This window comes from Nannospalax galili, unplaced genomic scaffold, assembly GCF_000622305.1.
Source record: "Nannospalax galili isolate Female #2095 unplaced genomic scaffold, S.galili_v1.0 scaffold1250, whole genome shotgun sequence".
Taxonomy (NCBI): Eukaryota; Metazoa; Chordata; class Mammalia; order Rodentia; family Spalacidae; genus Nannospalax; species Nannospalax galili.
The window spans coordinates 127797-153442 of record NW_008328704.1 but is presented as its reverse complement, the minus strand read 5'-3'; the positions used below and the strand labels follow the sequence as shown (position 1 = coordinate 153442).

General features: G+C 49.0%; 1 protein-coding gene across 20 annotated transcripts in view; it reads right to left on the bottom strand.

The window, feature by feature from the left end:
- The window catches only part of Ccdc57 (coiled-coil domain containing 57), a 90144-nt gene extending 66367 nt beyond the window's left edge, over positions 1-23777 (bottom strand). For 14 of the 20 annotated variants that reach the window (XR_003848696.1, XM_029560993.1, XM_029560988.1 and 11 more), the window contains exons 1-6: positions 23319-23777; positions 19199-19613; positions 12469-12577; positions 3601-3702; positions 1963-2120; positions 1817-1891 (exon numbers count right to left, since the gene is read on the bottom strand). Coding sequence is in view for 19 of the 20 variants with exons in the window: in XM_029560993.1 (XP_029416853.1) it covers positions 1817-1891; positions 1963-2120; positions 3601-3702; positions 12469-12577; positions 19199-19613; positions 23319-23418 (959 nt within the window). In the remaining variant the exon portion in view is untranslated. Of the gene's footprint in view, positions 1-1816; positions 1892-1962; positions 2121-3600; positions 3703-12468; positions 12578-19198; positions 19614-19772; positions 19934-21253; positions 21586-23318 lie in introns of all 20 variants that reach the window. The other 6 variants (XM_008828154.3, XM_029561008.1, XM_029560998.1 and 3 more) reach the window with 6 other exon arrangements.
- Positions 23778-25646: the final 1869 nt, after the last annotated feature.

The following is a 25646-nucleotide window of genomic DNA, read 5'->3' as shown; positions in this document are numbered from 1 at the left end:
CTCTGCCTCCCGAGTGCTGGGATTAAAGGCATGTGCCACTACACCCGGCAAAATATATTTTTTTAAAAGACTACATATGCCGGGGGCTGGAGAGATGGCTCAGCGGTTAAGAGCACTGACTGCTCTTGCAGAGGACCCGGGTTTGACTCCCAGCACCCACATGGAGGCTATGAACCATCCATAACTCCAGTTCCAGGGGAATCCAAAGCCTTCTTCTGACCTCTGTGGCATTGCACGACATGGATGCACTCACATACACACAGGTAATACAATACACTCATACACATTAAAAAAAAAAAAAAAAAGTTTACGGATGCCAAGCGTCAATTCCACAACAGATCAAGGAAAAACCTGGCTCCTTGGCTGCCCATCCCTGGTGAGAGATGTCCTGTTTCTACTACTGTCCCATCCCAGTCTACAACTGACCCTGGGTACACAGTGTACTCTGCTCTCCCCATCCCCATCCTCATCAAATATATGTCACTTGGACATCTCCAAGACTAAGGCTATGTCCTCCAACTGTGTAGTCCACCCTTGGAAGATCTGGACAAGGGAAGAGGCTGTCTGGGCCCTGTAAATTGACACAGGGCTGTTTAGACATATACATCCGAGGTCTTCGGCACCCAGAGCATGGTACAGAAGAAAGTGGTGCATCATCTGTGAGGGCATGCCTTTCAGCTGCAGATCCTTATCCCTTCACACCTCCCATTCATGATTCAAGGACTTTCTTCTTCCCTTAGAGACAAGGTTATGCAATTTGGGAGTCGAAGGGGTACTCCAATTGCCTCACCCTGAGTCCCTGTTCAGCATAGAAGAAGCCAGAGCTATCAGTGTCCCTATTCCCTATTGGCAATTTGGGTAACCCCTTCAGAGGATGGTGTGATAAGAACAGGAGGTAGGAATTGGCTAGGCAGTTAGGGTAAAAAGACCGCAAAGAAATATAGCCAGTTTCTTGGCTAAAAGTCAGAATGTCCTTGGGCCTGTTAGCAACATACTCTGTTCCAAGGCCAAAAATGTCAAAAGTATTTGGGAGCTTGTATCTAATCCTTAAAAGATCTTAGGGTTACCCCTTCTGAGGGGGGCATGTTGGAGGGGAGGGAGTGGGCATGGATTTGATCAAAACCCTTATATGCATATATGAAATTCTCAAAGATTTGTAAAAATTTTTTTAAAAAGTATTTATTTTACATTTATTTATTTAGTGTATTTATGTGTATACATGTATGTATGTGTATACATGTATGACACATATGAAGTCAGTTCTCTTCTTCTAGCACGTAGGTCTAGGGATGGAACTAAGTCATCAGGCTTGGTAGCAAGTGACTTTATCCACTGAGCGATCTCACTGGCCTATAAAAATTAACTAATTGAGGGTTTTTTTTGTTTTATTTTTTGTTTTTTTGGTCTTTTTGAGACAGGGTCTCCCTGTAGCTGTCCTGGAACTCACTATGTAGACCAGGCTGGCCTTGAACTCACAGAGATCCACCTGCCTCTGCCTCCTGAGTGCTGGGATTAAAGCCACCACGCCTGCCTTAATTGAGGTTTTTAAATTAAACTTTTTTTGGTAATGGAGATTAAACCCAGAGTTTCAGGCATTCTAAGCCACGTTCTACTGCTGAACCAGAGTCCTAGTCCTTAAAACAGTTTAAATTTTGAGACACTGAAGGTCTAACCCTCTCTGAGGTACCATCAGGATAGAGCTAAAGGGGCATCTCAGGGCAGGCCACTGTCACCAGGCTTTGTCTCCAGGGACTGTAGCGCAGCTCAGCAGGTCTGGCCCTCTGCCAGAAGCACTGACACAGGCAGAAGCACTTACTTCCTCCTAAAGATCTCCTCCTCTTTTTTCCTAGACAGCTGCACGGAGCAAAGCTTATCCTCCAAGTCCTTTATCCTAAGGGAAAATTATATCAGTGAAGAGCAGTTACATAAGGGACCATGCCTCCCTGAGGAGAACCCACACACTGGGCGCCCTTCACCGCCTCCATGTCGCGGAGCTCCCAGGCGGTGTCCTGCAGCTTCTTCTCTAGCTCCGTGTGCTTCCTCTCTGCCTTCTGAAGACTCTCTGCTGCCTGCATGCCGGCTTCTCTCAGAGCCTGCAGCTCTTTGTTCAGAAGTTTAACCTGAGAAAGATTGGAAAGTTCCAGAATAACTGGTAGGTGGAATGGTGTGGCACTCTGCAACACAGGGGATTAAGGTTGGCCAATGATTGAAGGTTCACAAAGGTGCTTGAATGTTCTGCTACCAAGTGATGACAAACATGCCAACCACCTTGACAAGGCGCTGTGTACACATACTGAAATGCACACTGTGCTCCATAAATATGTACAGCAGCTATGGATAGTGACCCCACCCAAGCACCAGCTTAGAAGTTCTAGATAAGCTCCCGAGGCCTGCTTTCTTGTCTACAGTAACATGTGGTGAGGGTGGCTGCCCAATCAGTTGTGTGTGTCCAGGGGATCCACCTAGGTCAGGCAGGGAGACAAACATTTTATTCTAAGCTCTATATGATAAAGCAGGTGCGAGGGCTTTGGGACTACACAGTGGGGAGGGTACCTTAGGCATCCTCATCTCTGATATGGATGTCTGTCCCACTGTGGTATTAGGAGATGTACTTGTCCTCTCTGTCGTACTGGACTTCCTAAGGTGGCCTCTGAGGGTCCCTGTGCGAGCCCTGCCCTTAAAGCCCAGATAGCCCTGGGGTCTGGCTGATAGGGTCAGCATTGTCTCCAGGGGCAGAGGCAAGGGGGTGGGGACATGAGACTGGTACACCACTGTGGTACCCTGGGGCCAGCAGGTGCACGAAGGCCTTGGCTGGCAGTGCTCGGCATGAGGATGAGGACTGCTGTTTTGTGTAGCAGTAAGGCTTCCTGGCCTGGGCCCTAGTCATGTCAGCTGCCTTTCCCTTAGGGCTCCCCACTGGGCCCAGAGCTAACCTTAAACTGCTATACTGTGAGGAGGGTGGGAAACTTGGCCTGGGGCCCTGTGCCAACATAGACACTTGTCCCATAGTGACTGGCAAAGGCCAGACCGGGCCCTTCACTCTACTTCTCCACTCAAAGCAGTGGCAGTCCTGCCCGGTCAAAGACCCTTTAGGCTGGACCTTGCCCTGAGTCCTAAAGGTGAGGCACCTATGCTCCTTGTGCTGTGGCATGGCTGGGTGCCACTTAGAGTGTGAGCATTCGGAGACAGCTAGCACCCTCCAGCAAGACTCTACCCAGCTCTGCTTCACAGACAAACCCTGAGCTCAAGCTTTCCCAGTTGTAAGATGGAGAGTCACCTCTCACTGGCCTGTTCTGAAGCTCTCACGGAGAGAGGTCAGTAGTGCAGATCTGCAGCAGCTGGGAGTAAACTGAGAGGAGGGCACTGACCAAAGGCACAGAAGTTTGACTGGGAGCTGGGGGAGCTGTGCTCTTCCGACTGAGGAGAGGGGCTGTGAGGTGGCCCTGGTAGAACCTCCCCTGCACCTCACCAAAGCCGGCCCTACCCTAGCCCCATGCAGCCAAAGCCTCGTCTCACACCCCTTTGCGTCTAATTCTCAGTTCAGACGTGGCCTCACCATTCACTGCTGAAGAAAAGCCTTCAAAAGCCAGGGACAGTTACCTTGAGCTCGTGGGACAAGACCATGTTGCCCATGTCATCAGCCTTCAGCTGGAACTCATGCTCCCTCCTCTGCATTTCAGATTCAAACTCCTGCAGCAGCTCCTGGAACAAGAGGGTCCGGGTGGATGGAGGACAGCTGGCCCCACCCAGACTACCACATATCAGTGAGTCAAGGGTGGAGGCATGTGTTTGTGTGTGTGCACGCACACAGGGGTTTCAAGGAAACTGGGGATGAGTACACTAGATACAACAGACCCCATGTGCCCTACACGGGCTGAGTGATCTCCTGTACCTGTGGTGGAAGCGTCCACACAGGGAGCAGTGAGGCTTCAGTGGCATTGCCACTAGGGATGTGAGCTTTGGTCTGGACAGGGTGTAGCCCTCAAATGTTCTCTCGTGGAAGCTTGGCTCCTGAGTAACAAGACAGGTGTGGGTCTCGAAGGCTCAGATTTTTAAATTGTGGGTCACAAAAAATTTGGCAATAGTAAGAGGTTCCTGAACATGCAATGACCAAAAAGTAATTCAAAATCAAATGTAGAAAGAACCCAAGGTGCTCCTGGTGATGCATGGTGGGACTTCTCTGCAGCCTTGGTTCTGAACACACGTGTACTTTGCACTACACATTTGGTCCTTCCATGCACAACAAGCACTGTCCGAAACCCCTTGGCTCAGATTTAAGAGCACTGTCCATCACTAATAGCGGTGTCTTTACGGAACATACAAAGTTCTGTTCTTAGATACATGTGATGGTCTAAGTGTGGAGAAAGGGCTTAATACCTCCCACCAACACTCTCCATATGTAAGTATTTCTGTGTATCTTTAGGTTGTACTGTGTTAGAGTGTTGGAGCTTAGAAACTGCAGTTTGACAGGCAGGAGAGCTGCTTCGGTGGCTAAACACTGGCTGCTGCTGCAAAGGACCCAGATTTGGTTCCAGCATCACATGTCAGTTTCATTGTAACATCCAGTTCTAGAAGTATCCAACACTCTCTTTTGGCCTCTATGGGCACTGCATGCATGTGGTACACCTACATATATGCAAGCAAAGCACTCATACACATAAACTAAAAATAAATAAATAAAAATTTTAAATTGCTATTTGACTTGGGTTTTGTAAAAAAGTTTTTTTAAACTTCTGGGCTGGCGAGATGGCTCAAATGGTAAAGCCAACTGCCCCCATGACCCTGTGTGAGCCCCAGAATCCACACAGCAGAAGGACAGAACTGACTCCACAGGTTTCCTCTGACTACCACATGTGTTCCCATATATATGCACATACGACACAAATAAAATGTAATTTTTTTTAAGTTTAAAAATTGTGGGGCTGGAGAGATGGCTCAGCAGTTAAGAGCACTGGCTGCTTTCAGGCGGATCTGTGAGTTCCAGGCCAGCCTGGTCTACACAGTCAGTTCTAGGCCAGCTGGGGCTACAGGGAGACCCCATCACAAAAAGAGAAAAAAAAGAGCACTGGCTGCTCTTGCAGAGAAACCAGGTTCAAATCCCAGCACCCACATGGCAGCTAACAACCATCCATAACTCCAGTTCCAGAGGATCTGACACCTCTTCTGTCCGCCAGAGGAATTGTGTGACACGGGTGCACTTATATACATGTAGGCAATACACTCATACACATAAAATAAAAAAAAAAATTTTTTGTCCTTTTGAGACAGGGTCTCCCTGTAGCCCCAGCTGACCTGAACTCACTATGTAGACCAGGCTGGCCTCGAACTCACAAAGATCTGCCTGCCTTTGCCTCCCAAGTGCTGGGACTAAAGGCGTGCGCCACCACACCCGGCCAAAAATAATTTTTTAAAAGGTTAAAAAATAAGAAAGTTTAAAAATTGCTCAAAGAATTCTTGCTTGGGATTAGGACACGATTTGAGCAGTTTCTGAAATGGCTCTGAATGTGCTCTCATTCTGTACTGCAGTCTCCTCATCACTGGAAATTGTAGACTCAAAGTGTCAATAAACTCTAAAAAACCTTGAAGATGCTTTACATTCTGCAGTATCAAAAAGTCAGTCAAGCTGGGTGCGGTGGCACACACCTTTAATCCCAGCAGCACTTGGGAGGCAGAGGCAGGTGGATATTTGTGAGTTTGAGGCCAGCCTGGTCTACATAGTGAGTTCCAAGACAGCTGGGGCTACAGGGAGACCCTGTCTCAAAAAGACAAAAAAAAAAAAAAAAGTCAGTCAAGATTTAATTATTTATGCAAAAATAAGTAAGCACATCCATCTCATTAGTTTATATAAATTACACACACACACACACACACACACACACACACACACACACACGGAGATTTGTTTTCATTGTTTTGTGGGATTTTAACACCTTAGTTTTATTTCACATATAGGATTCTTTTGCTTGCATGTATGTAAGTGCCACAAAAGGGCAGCAGATCCCCTGGAACTGGAGTTACAGATGGTTGTTAGCCACCATGTGGGTGCTGGAATCACACCCAGAATGTCTTAGAAGAGCAGTAAGCACTCTTAACCCCCAAGTCATCGCCCTTGTTCTGTTTGTTTTTTGAGACAAGGGCTCACTACGAATCCCTGGTTGGCCTAGAACTCACTACGTAAACCAGGCTGGCCTTGAACTCATCGAGTAGATCCAACTGCTTCTACCTCCCAAGTACTGAGATTAAAGGCATATCCTACCATGCCCAGCTTCATTGTTAGTAAATGGCAAAGTTATATGTATACCAAAGAATGGTTTTTGTTTGTTTGTTTGTTTGTTTGTCTTTTTGAGACAGGGTCTCCCTGTAGCCCCAGCTGTCCTGGAACTCACTATGTAGACCATGCTGGCCTTGAACTCAGAGATCCGCCTGCCTCTGCCTCCCAAGTGCTCGCATTAAAGACGTGTGCCACCACGCCTGGCCAAAGAATTGTTTTAAATTTTACTTGTACAGTTATTGGGTTTTTGGGGGTGCACACACATACCATGGCATACACAAAGGACAACTTGCCAAAATCACCTCTCCTTCCCCAGTTTGAGTTCTGGGGACTAAACTCAAGCCAGCAGGCTTGGCAAGCAAGCACCTTTACCCACTGTGCCATCTCACCAGCCAAGAACTGTTAGAAAATAAATTCATGACTTATTATCACTAAATGTTTGCTTTTTTGTTGTTTTTTTTGAGACAGGGTCTCCTTGTAGCCCCAGCTGGCCTGAAACTCACTATGTAGACCAGGCTGGCCTCGAACTAAATGTTTGATTTTTATACATATTTTATATACTTATATACCTTAATCCCAACACTTGGGAGGCAGAGGCAGAGCTCTGTGAGTCTGAGGTTAGCCTAGTCTACAGAGCAGGTTCCAGGCCAGCCAAGGCTACACAATGAGACCCTGTCTCAAAAAAAAAAAGGGGGGGAAAAAAAAGAAAAGGGACCAAGTTCAAGCAGCCTTGTGCTCTGCTGCATGGGTGCTCCGTGGGCGCCACTCTGAGCAGCTAACGTGGCTCCTGCAGTTCTTGCTGAGCTCCTAGGTAGCAGTCACTTTTGCTCTCAGGGTTGCTGTGCTCCGTCCTGCTACTTCCTTCCGCTTCTCTGACAGGAGGAGACCAGCCATGGTGTTCATGGGAGTGTCTGGGTCCTCCAGCCACTGGTGAACAAGTAAGCCCCATTTCTTTATTCATTTCTCTCTCTAGCCCTGGTAGACAGGCCCTGAGCCAGGCCTGTGACACCTAGAAGAGCTCTGCACCACCAGCTGTACAGGTTCTGGCTTAGAAAACTACACAAACCACAGATGAAAATTACATCACTTTTTCATCATTTGGAAGGTTAATGTGAAATGAGTAGTCACACGAGGAACTCTTAATGGAATCAGAATATGAAAATTATTATTACAGATTATAAAGTTCCTGGGATGGAAAGATGGCTCAGCAGTTAAGAGCACAAACTACTCTTACAGAGGACCCAAGTTCGACTCCTAGCATCCACATGGTGGCTAACAACCATCCGTAACTCCAGTTCCAAGGGATCTGACACCTTCTCCTGACCGTGGGCACTGCACAACACAGGTGCACATACCCACATGCAGGCAATACATGCAACACATACACATAAAATAAAAAAAATAAAAATATTTAAAAAACAAACAAGCAAAATCATAAAGTCATGGGCTGGGGATATAGCTCAGGTGTAACCACCCACCTGGCATGTATAATGCCGAGTTCCATCTCCAGCAGAGAGAGAGGGAAGGAGGGAGGAAGGCAAGCAGGGGAGAGTTCTGCAGGCTGTGGCCACTAGAGGGCAGGGATCCACACTACCAAGTCACACCAGAGCTTCTGCCTTGCTGGCCAACATGCTCTGCGACCTCGGACCTCCGCTGTGCCTTCGCAGCCAAGGTTTTGGGGGCTGTGTTCATATTCAGGCTTCGGTGATAGCCCTAGGCTTTTGCCAGGGGCCTTTTTATGAAGCCCTGGACATCCACACAAGTGTGTCTCCCACTGTCCTCCTCATACATGCCCTTGACTTGACAACCAGGAGTGATCCCCTGAGTGCTCAGACCAACTCCATCTGTGTCTTCTCCACCAGACCCATCAGGCATCCATTGGCTTCCCTTCTAGGCATAACAAGATTCGGCTGGTTTCATCTGCAGAGGCCTACTGCCCAGGTAGCCCTAAGCAGCCTGCTGGAGACTTCTCCCCCTTCAGGCTCTGTATATCCTCAATCATGTCACTGCTCTGCTTAAACCCCAACAGCCTCCCATGTGACTGGAATGGTCTGCAGACTCTGCAGGGCCCCCTCCACCCCATCACCCTACTCTGAACACTAGCTTCTAGTATCCCTGAGCATACAGCTAGGCACCTGCGTCCCTCCTGCTGAGCTCTCCCCTACAGTCCCTCAACAATGTCAGGTGGTCTTTGCTGGTCACTCTACTTTAAAGGTGAGTCCCCACTCACCCCACTTCTGACCCTCCTGTCTCACCACGTCCACTTTGGAAAGGCGAGGGCTCTGGACCTTGCTTAAGGTTCAGGTGGTAAACTGTACCCCAAGGTGTTCCTTGTTCTGCAGGGCAGGCACAGCTAGGCATGTCAGGCATTCAAGCCCAACCCACAGCCTGAAGGCTACCAGCATGTTGCATGTATTCAAAAACTTTTTTCTTTTGTCTTATTGAGACAGGGTCTCCCTGTAGCTCCAGCTGGCCTAGAACTCTGGAATTTACTATGTATACCAGGCTGGCCTTGAACTCACAGAGATCCACCTGCCTCCACCTCCCAAGTGCTGAGAATAAAGGCATGTACCACCACACCCGGCTCAAAAACATTTCTTAAATGAATGAATAAATCTCCATGTCTCATGACCCTGAGACTAACCAACAGGAAAAGGATTTCCTTTGGTCCACAGTCCAAAACTTGCTTGTGTAATAAAGTTAAACAGACTGGCTTACTTGCCATCAGCTCATACGTTACTTTTCAAGAGAAGAATCAGAATCATTTCACTGAATCAATTCTGACACGTCACTAGAGGACACATACATGAAATTAACACACACATGAAATTAACAACAGAAAGACTGAGCCTCGAGGAGCAGGAGGAGCAGGACTGTGTTCAAGCAACCCCTCTACTCCACCACTTCAGGTCACACAGGCTGTCTCAGACTGACTGCCCTGGGCCATAGTGGGCTGGCTGTTGTCGGCCACAGTGGGCAAATCCTTCCCATGCTTCCTGCAGAAGTCAGAGCTGGAGTAGCACACACCAAGGTTTTCTGCTTCTAGAGATAGGGATACCACTGAGGTGACAGGACCCATGCTCCCTGATGTCTGCAGGGACACCTGAGTGTGCTCTGCCGAGTCTGAACAGCAGTTCTACAAGAATGTTGCCTAGGCATGGCATGCTAGCCAAGTGCCACTAATACCTTCTCCAGTCAAAGCCCTCCTCAAACTCCTTTGGTAAATTTGGCACCACCAAGAAGCATCATTTCTTAGAAGTCATGGCTGGTCTTCAGTTGTTTTGCTGTTTTGAGACTCTGTAGCCCAGGATGGCCTTGAACTCACAGTGATTCTTTAACCTCAGTCTCCCAAGTATTAGGATTGCAGGCTTGAGCCACCGTGTCTGGCACAGTTGGTCTTTTTTTGACCACACACTTCAGGCCCTGGCTTAATGTGTAAGACTCCTGGCTGTTTCCAAAGTCAAATCTATCTACAGTTCACAAAGGACTTTGGTCCCTAAGAATTTTAGGTCATCTTTTTTTTTTTTGAGGTCTCCCTGTAGCCCCAGCTGGCCTGGAATTCACTATGTAGACCAGGCTGGCTTTGAAGTAACAGATTCGCCTGCCTCTGCCTCCCAAGCACTGGGATTAAAGGTATGGGCCATCATGCCCAGCTGGTTCCTAAGAATTTTAAAAGAAATCCTCTGAGGACAATTTACCATGACATATCAAGAATGTTCTGAGCCAAGGCAGCATCCTGAGTGTTAACTCCCAAAGGCAGTCAAGAGTACTGGCTCCATGTCCAGGCAGAAGGGCTGGAAGTACCCATCCCACTAGGAGTCCAGCCTCCTCTGCTGGCCCCAGTTGGTAGAGTAGTTGTGTGTCGGGGTGAGGTTCAAGGGGTCAGTGTTACAGGTACCCTTTCAGTCCCACTTTGGCATATGTTATCATATTGTGGGTGAACTGTGCCGTGGGCAGGCTGCACAGGCAGCAAGGCCCTACTCCACACATGCAAGTCTACGAGAAGAGGTTCTGTCTTGAGAACCATTGTTTCCAGTGACCAGGGCAGAGCTGCTTCTCTGCAGGTGCCCATGTACCCCACCGTATCTGCCCAAGGACACCTTCATCCAAGGATTAGGGAGGAAAGGGGTAGATATAGGGGCAGCATGGCTGACTTCTGCTTTCAGCTTCTCTAGTATCTTGTACACAAGTCTAAAAGCAAGATGTATGTAACTGGGAATCACATGTCTGCTGTGGGATGCATACAATTCCATGTTCCTGCACAGAGGTCACCATGCAGCAATATTCTTTGCACAGTGGCCACTACAATGAAGTTTCCAATCTCTGGGAGGAGCGAAGGAGACCCTGTCACACTCTCTCCAACATCCGCTGGATCTGGACTCTGTGTAAAGCATCAGGGCATGTTTCATCCAAATTGCAGTCAGCTGAGTCTCCTGGTGGTATAGTTGGTCTCTCAGACACTCCTATGTTTGAACACTTGGTCCCAGATGGTGGCACTATTCTGAGGCTGTGGAACCTTCAGTAGGTGGGACCTCACTACAGGAAGTAGGCTGCTAAGGGATGGTGCTTGAGGGTTATAGCCCAGTCCCACAACCAACCTGGGCTCTGCTTCCGGACGTAATTCAGCTAGCTGCTGAATGTTCCTACCACACAGCTGTCTGGCACCATGCCTTCCTCACTATGGCTGATGGTATCTCCTCAAGCAGGGACCCAAAATAAGCCTCTCCTCTTAAGTTGCTTCTTGTGGTATTTGATATTTGATCACAATAAGGAAAAAGGAAGTAAAAACAGCTGGGCTTCAAGATAATGGGGAGAGGGTCAGGTGTGATAGCACATGCCTGTGATCCCAGCACCTGGGAGGCAGATGCAGGAGGCCTTCAGGGAGTTTGAAGCCTATATAGTGAGACTCTGTCTCAAAAACCCAAATAAATAGGTGGGGTATGGTGGTACACACCTTTAATTCCAGCACTCAGGAGGCACTCAAGTGGTCAGGTGTCTCCCACAGTGGGCACAGTGAGTCCCCAAACCTATCCAGTGGTCACCCCTGCCCCCCGGTTCTTCAATAAACTACTGGGACACATATGCCTAGCAACTGGCAGAATACTCACCTTGGTTCCCAACCTGTGGTGTGAGTTTGAGGCCAGCCTGGTCTACATAGTAAGTTTCAGGCCAGATGGGGCTACAGGGAGACCCTGTTTCAAAAAAAAAAAAAAACCCACTCCCCAAAATAACCAAAAACCCCAACTTTAGGTGGATGAGGTGATGCATCCAAACATCATTGGGAGGTTGAGGCAGGATGGCAAGTTTGAGGCCAGGATGGGCTCTACAGGAAGACCTTAACTCAAAAACGTGAATGCTTTGTACCACACTGGGGAAGAAACTATCACATTTTGGTTGTACTCAAAACTGCTGTATCACATTAAGTGGCGTTATACCCTTGCTAGTATCTTTATGTGGGAATTAAGTATGCTTTACAAGATGGGGAAATGTGTATGGGGCCAGGTTGACAAAGAGTAGATGTTCTAATGGTTAATTTTGAGTCAACTTGACTGGCCTAAAGCCTTCCCAGTTAGTTTGTAAATCATTATTTCTCAGTGTCTATGAAGAAGCTTCCAGAGGAGATGAACATCTAAACCAGTGCATTGAGTAAAGACCCAGGCTTCCCACAGGGTGGTGTGGGCCAATATTTTGAAGACTTGAAAGAACAAAAATGTGACAAAGGGCAGATTCCCTCCTTGTGAGTCCTGACTGCCATCGTCTACCACCCTCAAAGGGTGGGACTCCTGCTTCTCAGGCCTTTGGGTTCAGACATAAGTACACCCAGTGCCAGGTTCTCCAGCCTACATGGCAGATTATGGGGTGGCCTCCACAACCACATGGGTCAACTCACACATACAGATACTTGTACACATCTACATAGCTCCTTGACTCTGTTTCTCTGGAGACCTCTGACCAGCACATGAGAACAAGTTGGCAGTGACTGCCAGGAAAGACCCTGTCCAACAGACCCCAGGGTGGAGCACAGCCCAGCTGTTCCACTTCTCCTGGAGAGCATATCCAACGAACTCCTCACCATGTAGATTTCCAAGAGCTTGGCAAGGAATGCCCCTCAGGAAGGACCAAACCCAACAGTGCCCTACGTCCTTCTGCAGAGCAAGCTCGCCCCCCAGGAAGGACCAAATGCAATGGTACTCTACCTGCTTCTGCAGAGCAAGCTCGCCGTCGAGTTCCTCCAGTTTCCTCTCCAGCTTCCACTTCAGATTCTCATACTGCTCCCGCTGGTGGTCGAGCTCACTGTTCTTGTCACTGTGATGATCAGACACAGTCTTCAGAGAGCTATACCAAACATTCACACATGCACACACTGCAGGGTGCACTGTACACATGGTACATGGCTTCTGCAGGAATGCCTCCGATGGGGCTCTGAGAAGGCAAAACCTCATTTCCCTGGACCTGCCTGCACCCCTAAAGGATAACCACCTGCACAGGAGAAAACACAACACAGAACCCAGATCCATTTGGCTGACTACCCAGAACCAGGAAAAGTGCATCAACAGATGCCAATACCAGACAGCACAGACCGGGGCTGGAGAGATGGCTCAGCGGTGGTTACAAGCACTGGCTACTCTGCAGAGGATCTGGGTTTGGTTCCCAGCACCCCATGGCAGTCAACAATTGTTTGTAACTCCAGTTACAAGGGATCTGACACCCTCTTCTGGTCTTTGTGGGTATTGCACAACACAGGTGCACTTACACATATACAGGCAATACACTTATTTACATAAAATGAAAGAATATTATAAAAAAAAGAACACTGGCTATTCATGCAGAAGATCTGGGTTCAATTCCCAGCACTCACATGGTGGCTAATAACCATCTCTACCTCCAGTTCCAGGGGAATCCAACACCCTCTTCTGACCTCAGTGGGCTTTGCATGACATGGGTGCACTTACATGCAGGCAACACACTCAGACACATAAAAATAAAAATAATAATTAAAAAAAATTTTTAAAAAAAGGAAAAAACTAAACAAAACAAGAAGTGCCCTTGTTTCCTTACCCGCAATGACTGCATTTGTGGAGGCCACTGCAGGAATGATTCGTTTTACTACCCATCTCAGTGAGTTCAAGGCCAGCCTGGTCTACATAGTGAGTTCCAGGCCAGCTGGGGCTACAGGGAGACCCTGTCTCAAAAAGACAAAAAAAAGAGACAGCACAGGCATAGACAAGCAACTTGGAAAACAAATGAAAGCCTGGGAGCTAAAAAGTACAAGAACCAAAAGGCTCACCTTATGGGCTTGATGTCAGAGTGAGTATGACAGAGGAGGGATCGGTAAACTTGACACAGACAACAGATACTACCTGATCTGAGCAGAGAGAAAATAAACTGGAAAATGAACAGAGCCCTGAGGATCTGTGGGATGACAGTGACTAACGCTTACACCCTCAGGGTTTGGGACAGAAGGAAAGAGGATGGGGCTGAGAAAGTATCTGAACATGGCTGAGAGGTTTTAGGTGCAGAGAAGGGAAAGAAGAGAAGGCACAGCACACAGCAGCTCTAAGTCCTCCAAGGAACCCTCTCCTCTCCCGGCTGAAGACTCTGCCTGCGACTAAGGACTGGGAGTGCTGCGGACCAACAGCTGTGTCCTGACCACTCTCAGTCCCTCCATAGCCATTGGCCACCAGCCTCCACATGTGGCCTCCCACTAGTGCACGCTGGGTAAAGCCTGTGGAATATATTGCTAAAACTTAGCAGACCAGCAGCTTCCATCAAACCCTAAAGCTAAGAATATAACAAGACAGACTCTGACAGGCTGGGTTTGGAGGCACATGCCTTTAATCCCTGCACTCAGGAGGCAAAGGCAGATGGCTCTCTGGGAGTTCTAGCCAGGTCTACTCAGTGAGTTCCAGGCCAGTCAAGGCTATACAGTGAGACCTTGCCTTAAAAAGACATCTGAACAGTTAAGAGCACTGGTTTCTCTCCCAGAGGACCCAGGTTTGGTTCCCACACCTACATGGTGGCTAACAACCACCCATAACTCCAGTTCCAGGAGATCCGATGCCCTCTTCTGGCCTCTGTGTAGGCACTGTATGCACATGGTGCACATACATACATGCAGGGAAAACACACACATATAAAATTTCTTAAGAAAAAGATAGCATGTGAAACAGTAGCAGAGATCCCCTGCTCTCCTATAAACTGCCTACCTGATGTTCCACCAGTGTATTTGATAAAGGTGTTGACTTAGGACTAAAGTTCTGTGACGATAAAGGTTCATATAACCTCTAACACAATGTAGCAAATCAGTAGGGACAACCTGAATACATGTTCCCAAGCCATGGGCACTCACATTTGGCTGAGAACAAACTATCTTACTCCCTTTGGACCAGGAGCAATGTTTGTGTTGACAGTTGTGGTGACCCAGCATGGGGCCCCAGGGGGGCCCCACTTTCACCACTGGAATTACCCGGACAGGTGCCAGGTACTAGCATGGGTCTTTTGAGCCTGTCTCTTTCGACTCCTGGGGCTGTTGGTGAGCCTTTCTGAGGGCTGGACCTCTCTGTCTGGCTGATGATCTGGACCCTCTTGCTGCTTCACAAGACCTAGTGGAACCTTTGCTGGCATTCCATCTTTCTCCTACCACTGCTCTGATGTCTCACTTTTCTATCTCCTGTTCACTGCAAACTTGTCCCTTTTGGTATAGAAATTCTAAGTCCTTTATTATAAAGAAATTAAAGTTTCAGGAGAAATGGCACCTGCACTGAAATGGGAGACTGAAACTCAAGGAAGGAAGGAAGTTTGGTCTTCCAGCTGGTTTTATATTTGATAATTACAGAACCTCAATTTTCAAGTATTTGGAAAATGGGGGAAATGTGACTGAAGATGACTTGGCTTTATGTTTCCTTCAGTGGAGAACATTTCATCCCCCCTTTATTTCTTTTCTGTGTGCTAATAAGTTTTTGTCAACTTGACACCTCACCTGAGAAATTTCCTCCATCAGACTGGCCCACAGGTATGTCTGTGAGGTTTTTTTCTTTTCTTTTCTTTTTATTTTATGTGTATGAGTGTATTGCCTGCATGTATGTGAGTGCACCTATGTCATGCAACGCTGTGGAGGTCAGAAGAGGGCTTTGGATTCCCCTGGAACTGGAGTTAAGGACGGTTCATAACCGCCATGTGGGTGCTGCGAATCGAACCCAGATCCTCTACAAGAGCAGTCAGTGCTCTTAACCGCTGAGCCATCTCTCCAGCCCCAAGGTTTTTTTCTTAATTGCTAATTGGTACAGGAGGGCCCAGCCCACTGTGAGCAGTACCGGCTCACAGGGCCAGAAGAGGTGCTCTTCCATGGTGTCTCCTGCTTGAGTTCCTCCCCTGACTTCCCTCAGTGACAGACTGTGACCGAGGAGCTGTAAGATGAAATAAATCTTTTCCTCCCCAAGCTGCTTTTTGGTCATAGTATTTACCACAACAACAGAAACAAAACTACAACTGTTTGTTTTGCTTTTAAATTCAGGATCTCACATAGCCCGGGCTAGCCTTGCACTCGCTTTGTAGCAAGGCTGGCCTTATACTCCTGACTCTCCTGGCTCTACCTCCCAAGTTCTGGGATTACAGGTATGAGTCAACCACATCTAGCTTCATCTTCCTAAATTGGTTCTTTGGGAAATTAACAAGAGAGTTTTAGAAACTATCAAAATTGAAAGAGATGAAAGGTAATACGAAAAAGACTGTCAGAACTAAAGGTGAACTCTGAGCCTAACACTTCCAACCCCTCGCTCCCTCTGTCCTCCTCTGGGATGGCTCTATCATTGAAATCTGAGTCTTTTCTTTCGTCACCACCTGTTCTAGTTTGTTTCTCCATTGCTGTGACAAAACACTGACCACTACCAGCTTGGGGAGGAAAGGGTTTATTTGGCTTATATCTCCCAGGTCACAGTTTATCACTGAGGTAACCCAAGGTAGGAACTCAGGGCAGGAACCTGGAGCCAGGAGCTGGAGCACACACCACACAGAGGAGTGCTGCTGACTGGCTTGCTCCCCTGGCCCCTGCTCAGCCTGCTTTCTTATACAACACAGGCCCACCTGCCCATGGGTGGCACCACCCACAGTGGGCTGGGCCCTCCCACATCACTCAATAATCAAGAAGATGCCCCATATACATGATCACAGACCAGTCCAATGGAGGCAGCTCACCAATTGAGGCTCCCTCTACCCAGGTGTGTCAAGCTGACACCTGAAGCTGTCCAGCACACCACCTCTCCTCCATTCTTCCCTAGTCACACCTGAAGGGAACAGGATTCTATATCAAAGGAAAAGATTGCTACAGCCTCTTTAAAGACAAAACCCAGAAAGAAAAGTAGTCCTGATACAATCTCCATTCCATGGATAAAAACTGAGCTGACAATTTATACTACAGGGTTTCCTGAGCCACCAGGATCCTCTGGGATTTGATAAGGAATTTCAGATCACCCTACTGACCTATCAGTTCATTTGATTGTTAGCTTTAGGAAGTAGGGCAGGAGAACAGCTTCACTTGGCAGACTGGAAGAACCCCCAATGTAATAAAATAGATGATGATGTAAGAATGCCTGCTGAGAATCAGGAAAGAGCTGCTATGCCTCAATACCACAAATATCCAATTTATATAGCAATGTGAGATATGACTAGGAGAAGCTGAACTGAGCCCTCTCTCCAGCCCCCCCCAAAATAACAAAATTTCTAAAAAATGCTCCTCAGGATAGCTCAAAGGTTATATTCAAAGTGCCTTATTTGTCCCAGATGTAATCTTGGAGAACTTGGAGAACGAATCACAAGGACACTGTGAAAACTAGATTTCACCCAAATGCCTCTAACAAGAGGCTACAAACATGCCCTACTCTATACGTCTTCCCATTGGACAGAAGTGTTCCCTGCTGGAACGTCACCACCTGAAGAGTAGGAAAAATTCTATTAGAACTAATTCTCTTGGCCAGGCCCAGTGCCATGTCCAATACTGGGAGGTGAAAGCAGTTCAAGAACATCCTTATCTACACACTGAGCTTGGGAACAACCTGAACTACATGAGATTAGATCTAAAGAAGGAAGTGTTCCTCCCTGGAGCACTCCTGCTGAATGCTATAGTGATTGTGGAATTCATTTCACTGGACGATTGTCTAGATCTATTTGTAAAATCTGCTCTATTGTAGAGCACTTTGTTCTGCAACTATAGTTCGTTTGTAACCTCTCTACCATGGAACAAGTCATTCAGATAACTTGAATTTGTAATTCCAACCCATGGTGACTCATATTTGGCTGAGAATAAATACTGTGCTCCTTCTGGAATAAAATCTGTGCTGTGAGTTGGTGAAACTCCCAAAACAGTCATAAGAAAGTCGGTCGTTGTATGGCAGGTACTGTGGCCGCCACTGTCCACATGCTCCCTGTACTATGGGCATGTCTACGCTGAGTGTGGGAAGCCAAGGAGACCTCCCCGCTGCGGGGGTTCCCTGGTAAGTAGCATCTGCCGCAATGCTTGAGTCAAAGGCCACTTGACTGGCATCCAACACCTGTACTGAGAGACACCACAAAGGGACCTGGACATCTTGGACCTCCCTGAGGACAGTGACTCTGCAACACCAACATCTGTAACAAAGTAGCACTGTAGTCCCCATGGGACTCTTCTCTTTGCCTGACCTGCTGTCAAAGTATGGTTTGAATATGAACCATCTCCCACAAGCTCATGTGCTTGAAAGGCTGGACCCAGGCAGTAACATGCTTTGGAAGTTATGGAACCTTCTGGACATAGGGCCATGGGAGCAGCTTGCGTACAGGTCAGCCCCACTTACAGTCTAAGTTTCTGCTTCCTGCTCTGCAGACCTAACATAGCATGTTCCTGCTGCAGTGGGCCCAGCCACTCCAACAGTACTGCCATGAAGGACGTCTCCTTATGCACCATGAGTCAAACTAAATCCATCCTCTCTTAAGTTGTTTCTGACCCAGAGAGGAAAGAAGTAACCAACACATCTGCAGTGAACAGTCTCCACTGGCCCGCAGCTATCTGGCACCCTTCTGACCAAATGGGGCCAGCACACAATGGAGGGTCAGGATGTGGCAGAACCCCGTGTGCTGCCTGAAGAAGGTGCCAAGAAAGAACAGACTGGGAACTGTGGAAGCAAATCTTGGACACTGTGAGGGAACCGTCCACTAGGGACCAAACTGCTTTTCACTTGGACATCCCACAGACAGCATTCCTGTAGGAGGCATGTGACTTTTCTGATTCTTAGACATCTTGATGCTAGCAGAGCATGTAACATGGAGTCTACAGAGCAAGAGGTAGTGTGCATTCCGCTTGCTGCTCTGTACCACAGAGAGACAGGAAACATACACACTCCAGTGTTGCCCGTGACACAGTGAACTTGTGCTGCTTGTGACAGGAGGGACAGTGAAGCTGGTGGGTTCTAAGTGACTCCACCTTCAGTCTGTTAGAGTCTATGAAACTGGAGCACTCTGGTCTGTGAGTGGAACGGGTAACATGGAATCTAGAGCCGAGCCCTCCACCAGAGCCTACAAAGGGGCCTTCAGGTTCACGTCTACTGCTGCAGTCAGCTCTCGTGGTTTGGAAATTGTATTCATTTTACGTTAAAAATAATTATAGGCTCAAATATATTTTATTAACAGATATAACCTATAATTAATGAAACAAATTCCAAATGTCTAAACCAATCTTGGATAATTTCAGCCATGTAAACCCAGAAAATGACATCCAGGGGCTTGTCCAATACATACTCAAGGGTTCATCAAGCACTTGGCCACTGAGACTGTCCAGTCCAGCACCCTGGCACTGAAGCTCCAGTAGAGGGCACAGTGAGAGAGGGTGGCTCCCAGTGCTCACTGGGAGAAGGTACCAGGGCTTTGCCGTCTGTGACGCTCACCCGTGGCAGTGCTCACCTGCGGATGCGCTCCAGTTCCAGACGATGCTCCTGAACCCTCAGCTGTTGCTGCTGCTGCAGCTCCTCCGCGCGCCTGACTTCTCTGGTGAGTGCCTGCTTCAGCTTAGCCACCTCTATCTTGAGCTCACTGGTCTCCGCCTGCCTGGCCTCCTCCCGCCTGCCGGCCTGGGCAAACTCGGCATCATAGCGCTCCAGCTCTTGATCGCGCTCCTCCAGCACTTGAAGGTTGTAGACAAAGTCCTCCTGCAGGCGCCGCAGCTTCCCCCGCACCTCCTCTAGGCGGTTCTGAGTGTCCTGTAAAGCTGCCTCCTGCAGCTGGGCACGGTGGGCCTGCAGTGCCCGCCACTCCTCCTCCTTTCGAGCCAGCAGCTCACTCAGGGCCTGCTTGGAGCACAGCGGCAGCATGGTGGCAGCTGCAGAGGAGGCAGTGAGAGGTGCATGTGAGGCTCGAGCCCTGTTTCCCCGGTGCCCACCTCAGGTCTCTAGCCATGGCTAGTGTGGTCCCCCCCTGCTTGGGAGGGGAGGCTCAGAGTCATGACATAGAGGCACAAGCACAGGCCTCCTGGGCTCACCTATTGTCACCTTCTGAGCTTCACCTACAGCAGAGGGACCAGGGCAGTGGGTCCAGGGAGGCAGAGGAAGGGAAAAGAGGAATCGGGGTTTGCACACCTGTAGGAGCTAGGTCTGCAGCACAGCTTCACACAGGGCTCACTCCACTGTGCACCTTGGGAAACTGAGAAAGAGAAGCAGTTGAGCCAGGACTGAAGCCCACACTTGCCAGTTTCCACCACGCTCTCCGACACCCAGGACCATGCTCCTAGAAGATTCAACCCACGACAGGCTCCTCTGTTCTTTGACTTCTTAAAAAAAATTTTATTTTTATTTTATGTGTATGAGTGTATTGCCTGTGTGTGTGACAGTGCACCCATGTTGTGTAATGCCCACAAATGTCAGAAGAGGGCAGTGGATCCCCCTGGAATTGGGGACTGGGGTTTGAACTGGGGTCCTCTGCAAGAGCAGCTAGTGCTCTTAACCGCTAAGCCATCTCTCCAGCCCCAAAATCAACATTTTTTTTTGAGATGGTGTATTGCTAAGTCGCTTAGACTGGCCTTGAACTTTCAATCCTGCTTCAGACCCCTGAATAGCAGGGGCTACGGGTATAGCACAGAGCACCGCTACTGTGCCTGGCTAAAGTCGCACTTTATTTTTCGGTTTTTGACACAGGGTCTAGAACTTGCTATGTAGACCAGGCTGACCTCAATCTCACAAAGATCCGCCTGCCTCTGCCTCCCAAGTGCTGGGATTAAAGGCATGAGCCACCACACCTGGCCCCTAGTCTTATTTTTAAAAATATTAGATCCAGCCGGGCATGGTGGCACAAGCCTTTAATCCTAGCACTTGGGAGGCAGAGGCTGGTGGATCTCTGTGAGTTCTAGGCCAGCCTGGTCTCCATAGCAAATTTAGGCCAGCTGGGGCTACAGGAAGACCCTGTCTTAAAAAAACCAAAAGATTTAAAAAAAAAAAAAAAAAGGAAAAGAAAATATTAGATCCAACATTATAAAACTTTTACTTTTCCACTGAGGTCTCTAAAGCTACTAGGGGCCAAGAACTGGTCCTACAGGGCAGAGACTGTGGTGATCACAAGAATACTAGAGGGTCTATTTCTTGTCAAGGTATACTGCAGACTGTTACCAGTTCTGGTCAGGCCTTGGTCCGGTACTTAGCAGAGAATTGTTTCTGATATACAAAGCCATCTAGTTTGGGACTTCTGGCTTGATTTACAATGGTCATCCTAAGGCACAAGTACTGGGTGCTAGGCATCACCAGCCTAGGCACCACGGCCAGGAGGGTGCAAACGGAGGCCCAGGAGCTGCTGGCACCTCTGGAGCCACAGTGTTTGAACGAGGCCCTTTTCTAGAGCTTGTTCCCAGAAGGCATCCAGAAGTAACAATTGTGTATCACTGCCATGCCAAAGAAGGTGGCATGCCTGACTCTCTGTAAGCAGGCCTTCTTTAGAAAGAACAGACACACAGCCTCAGACACCTCAACTCACCAGAGAACCTGTATACATTTCCAGAGAACCTTCTAGGTGCGGGATGATGGGTAATACGCTGGAAGAGAGCACTGACAGGGTTGACGTAGGCTGCCTTGCCTCCCCATCAACGAATATGCTTTGGTGCCGTGTGTGTGTGTATGTGTGGTGTGTGTGTGTGTGTGTGTGAGCATGTTGTATATGAGTATGTGGTGTGAGGGAATGTGAGTGTGAGTGTATTTTGACATGCTGTGTGTGCATGTGTGGAGTATGATGCGGATATATGAGTTCATGAGAATGTGTGTTGAATATGTGTTTTCATCAACTCGTGTTCCTCAGTCAGCAGCTGGTCTCTGTATAGGAAGGAATACTTCTTAGAGACATGAAGTTCATTTTATTCATGAAATTTCTGATAAAAATTGGTCAAAATCATTATACACCATCAGGAGTAAAACAAGGTGCATTCTCAGGAGAAAACAGGAGTCCCACTGGACCATGGACACAGTTTTGCCTTTCAAGCTCTGAAAGAACACAACAGTGCTTAGAAGACCAACTGCAGGAAGGAAGGTCACACAAAAGACTGGGAAAGCTAGGGATGGGGCACAAGGCCACACAACCAAGTGCTGAGCAGTAACCCCACTGGGGTGCTGGAGGCAAAAACAAACTGGATGGAGTCATATCTTTCACAGGTAGAGACACTCCATTCCTGAGGCAAAGCAAAAGCTTTCTTGCACTGGACTCACATCTGAGATCCTGCACAGGCTTTCTGTAAGAGCACTGTATCACCCAGGGCAGGGTTTGGCAGGTACTCTGTAAAGGACCAAGCGGGAACTACCAGGGGCTTTCTGCCACACAGTACTGCTCAACCCAGGCCTGCCCTGCTGCCTTCCATCAGCACCTAGGTGATAAGCACAATTCATATTCTCTCTTTTTTTTTTTTTTTTTTTTTGGTCTTTTTGAGACAGGGTCTCCCTGTAGCCCCAGCTGTCCCGGAACTCACTATGTAGACCAGGCTGGCCTTGAACTCAGGGAGATCCACCTGCGTCTGCCTCCCAAGTGCTGGGATTAAAGGCGTGCAGCACTATGCCTGGCTCAAAGAAGGGAGACTTTTATCAGAACTCTAATAAGTGCAAGAGTGATGGAAGCCGTAAAATCTTTGGCGAATACCATGTCCATAATTATCTCAGGTCCGGGGCTGCGGGAAGCAAAGGCGAGTGACCACAAGTCAGCACTCAGGCTCTGTTACTCCCGATCAGAGCAGCATGGTAAGTGCTGGTTCTGGGCCAGCCTCCAAGTGCCTTTGTCTGCAGTGAAAAGGACACCAAGCAAAAGGCAGAAGGAAGCAGAGATGGATGCCTTCTGACTGAGATGACTAGAAACACTCAGGTGCTTCAGGACGGAGAAGCAACCAGGAACCAGAAAGCCACCGGGCCAGTTAATCACATAGTGCTGTTAACTGGGACATCTGGAGCGCTCCGAGGAATGGGAATTTCTTGAAGGTAAAGTATCCCTCAGGATGAGAAATAAAAATACACAGCCCAGACTTTTCAAGCCCGGGGTCATGGAGAAACGCTGGCAAATGTGTCTATGCTGGACTATTCCTAAAGCCAAGAAGCACCCTTCCCTGATCTTCACAGACCCACAGAGGAGTCCAGAATATAGGTCCAAGGGATGCCGATGGCCTTCTGCCAATCCATGGCCTGTGACGCTCCTAATCCCTTGGGGGTACTGCTGCAGCTCCTTTTCCTGGGATCCGCGTGGAGGACCCACCAGGGTCCTGGAGCACACGTTCTCTGCACTGGCTCAGCCCCCAGCAGGGATTAAAGCCCACTCTGATCCAGATTCTAAATAAAAGGCCATTCGAAACTGGATCCCAGTTTAGCCCTAAAGGTCTGAATGGTCTGATTCGGTAACTTCTGAGTTCTTTGTTCCACCCGAAGTGACCAGAATAAAACGTGAAATTAAATGGAAAAAAAGAAAATCAGGAAGCTTTCACTCATTTATGCGAAAATGAGTAACAGAAACTGCGGTTAGATCACAAAGTGGCTCCCGAGGAGGCATCGAGTATACAAGGAGAAAACGGTACCTTTAGGACGGCCACGCAGTGCCACCCAAAGCCGCGTCACCAACGCGGCTCCCCCGGGATGCACAACCTGGCCCTCTTCTAAGCGGCACAAGGACGCCATCTCCCTTCGCAGACCTTGAACCGAGTCACGGGAAAGCACTGGGCCCGGCCACGCTGAGGCACACAGCACCAGAGAGCTCGGTGCCCGAGGTCGTGAGGTCTGCGGGAGCCCCGCACCCCGCGAAGTGGCTGTCCGGGCGGAAGCTCCGGGGAGCCGGACCTGCCACTCACCGCGCCTCCCTGTGATCCGCCGGCCACTTCGTCCCCCGCCACACCCCGCGTCAGACACTCGGCCGCCCCGGGGATTCTCAGGGGGTCTGGGCTCACTGCTTTCCGGGCTGGCTGCGTTGCCATAGCGACAGAAGTCAGCTCTAGGGTCCTTCCGGCGGGAAACAAAAGCCCCCGCCACGGAGTTCCGGCCTTTGCCGGCCCGGATTCTGTCCTCAAGCGCCGGAAGGAGAGCCGCTTGGGGGGCGGGGAAAGGGGACCGACTGGACTCCCTGGATAGTCCAAGTGGGTGAAACAAGGCCCGCACCCTTATGCCCTGCGCCCTCCCACAGCTGGCCTGAGGGTCCCCAGGGCGCCCGTCTTGTAGATCCAAAGGGCCAACTTCAGGTTGCGCAGGTGGCTGTACAGGCCCGGGGGTGGGGGTGAAGGTGGGGGTGCTGGGAACTCATGGCTGGGGATTCTGTCGAAGATGTGCATGGGGCGGGGTCCTCGAGTGCAAGGGGGTAGATTGCACACGGGACCCTGAGGAACCCTGGGCTGCACGTGGCAAGAGTGGGTGGGGGTTGCACCTGGGACCCTTCAGGCAGTGGGGGAAGAGGTCCTGCTTCAGGACCCCGGTGAGGAGCAGGAAGCCCTCCCCACGGTTCAGCCAAATACCTCAGGCGTTAAAGGACACTGAGTAAACTTCCCCTCAAACCCCAGCTTGCATGGGGAATTGTCTGCCCAGATTAGGAAAACAGGGTGGGGTGGGGTGGTTAATGGGAAGAGCCTGGATGGGCCCCACACCAGGAACTCACTTCTGTCTTTGTCCTGTTTGACTCCTCAGCAAGGTCATCTGAGGGCCATGGAGAGGGCTCAGTGAGTCGGGGTGTCTGCTGCCGAACTTGACTGCCTGAGTTCAATTCCCTGGACTCAGGTAGTGAAAGGAGAGAACTGTCTCCCACAAGTTTTCCTCTAACCTTCACATGCCTTTGTGTTCCCATACAGAGCCACAAACACACAAAATGAATGAATGAATGAATGAATGAATGAATGAATGAATGAATGAATAAAAAGGTCCTCTGATTGGGTAACTTATCCTAAAGAAGTAAACTGGCCTGACTCTGGGACAGAAGCCAGCATGCTAGGAGAGGGGGTTGTTTGGGAATTCCCTGCTCCACAAGGGCACCATCAAGAGGTCTGATGTCATTTCTACTTTCCTAACCAACATCCCAGGCCTTGTTCCATCTCTGGCAACCTCTTTCCCTGTACTTGTGGTTGTCACTTCCTGTTCTCACCCACTTGGTGCCTGGCCTGGACCCTCCCCTCCCCCAGCCGGCTTTTCCACTCTTTGTTCTGCCAGGGCTTTCTCCTCCAAGCATCTAGGTCTCCAGGACCCCTCAGGGCTTGTCCTTCATTTAGGGTGGGAAGCAGGCCTAGTGGTCAGCTCTTTGCTCTTTGCTTTTCAGGACAGAGCCCTACCTGAATTGAGGGGCCCAAGGGTCAGTCCCAAACCAGACTTACCTACAAATATGTCTATACCCCTTATCTCAGTTCCACCCCAGCCACCTCCCTGGGGGAAGAGGGAGTTGGGCCCTCATGTCTATGAAAATGGCCTGGGGGAAGCTAAGGGGCCTCAGCCTGAGCTGCATGGTGCAGGTTGGGCTAGTCACCCAGAAAGGATCTGGAACTTGCTGCACCTGCATCCTGCAAGCCTCAGTTTCCCTATCTGTAAAGTGGGGATTTACAAGGATCTGTGTGTTACAGATGGAATTGGTTTTTCCCAAATCCATATTTTGATGTCCTAATCCCTACAGGGACTATACGTAGAGATGAAAGTTTTAAGGTGAGTGCTGATAAATGAGGTCAACAGGGTAGGACCCTAGTCCCAAAGGACAGGCCTCCCTTATAAGAGGAGGAAGTGCTGAGTGTGGTAGTGCGTGCCTTTAATCTTAGCACTCATGAGGCAGAGGCAGGCGAATCAAGGCCAACATGGCCTCCATTAGTGAGTTCCAGGCCAGCCAGAGCTACAAGAAGAGACCCAAGAAGCACACACTGAAAGGCCTCGGGAGGACACAGAAG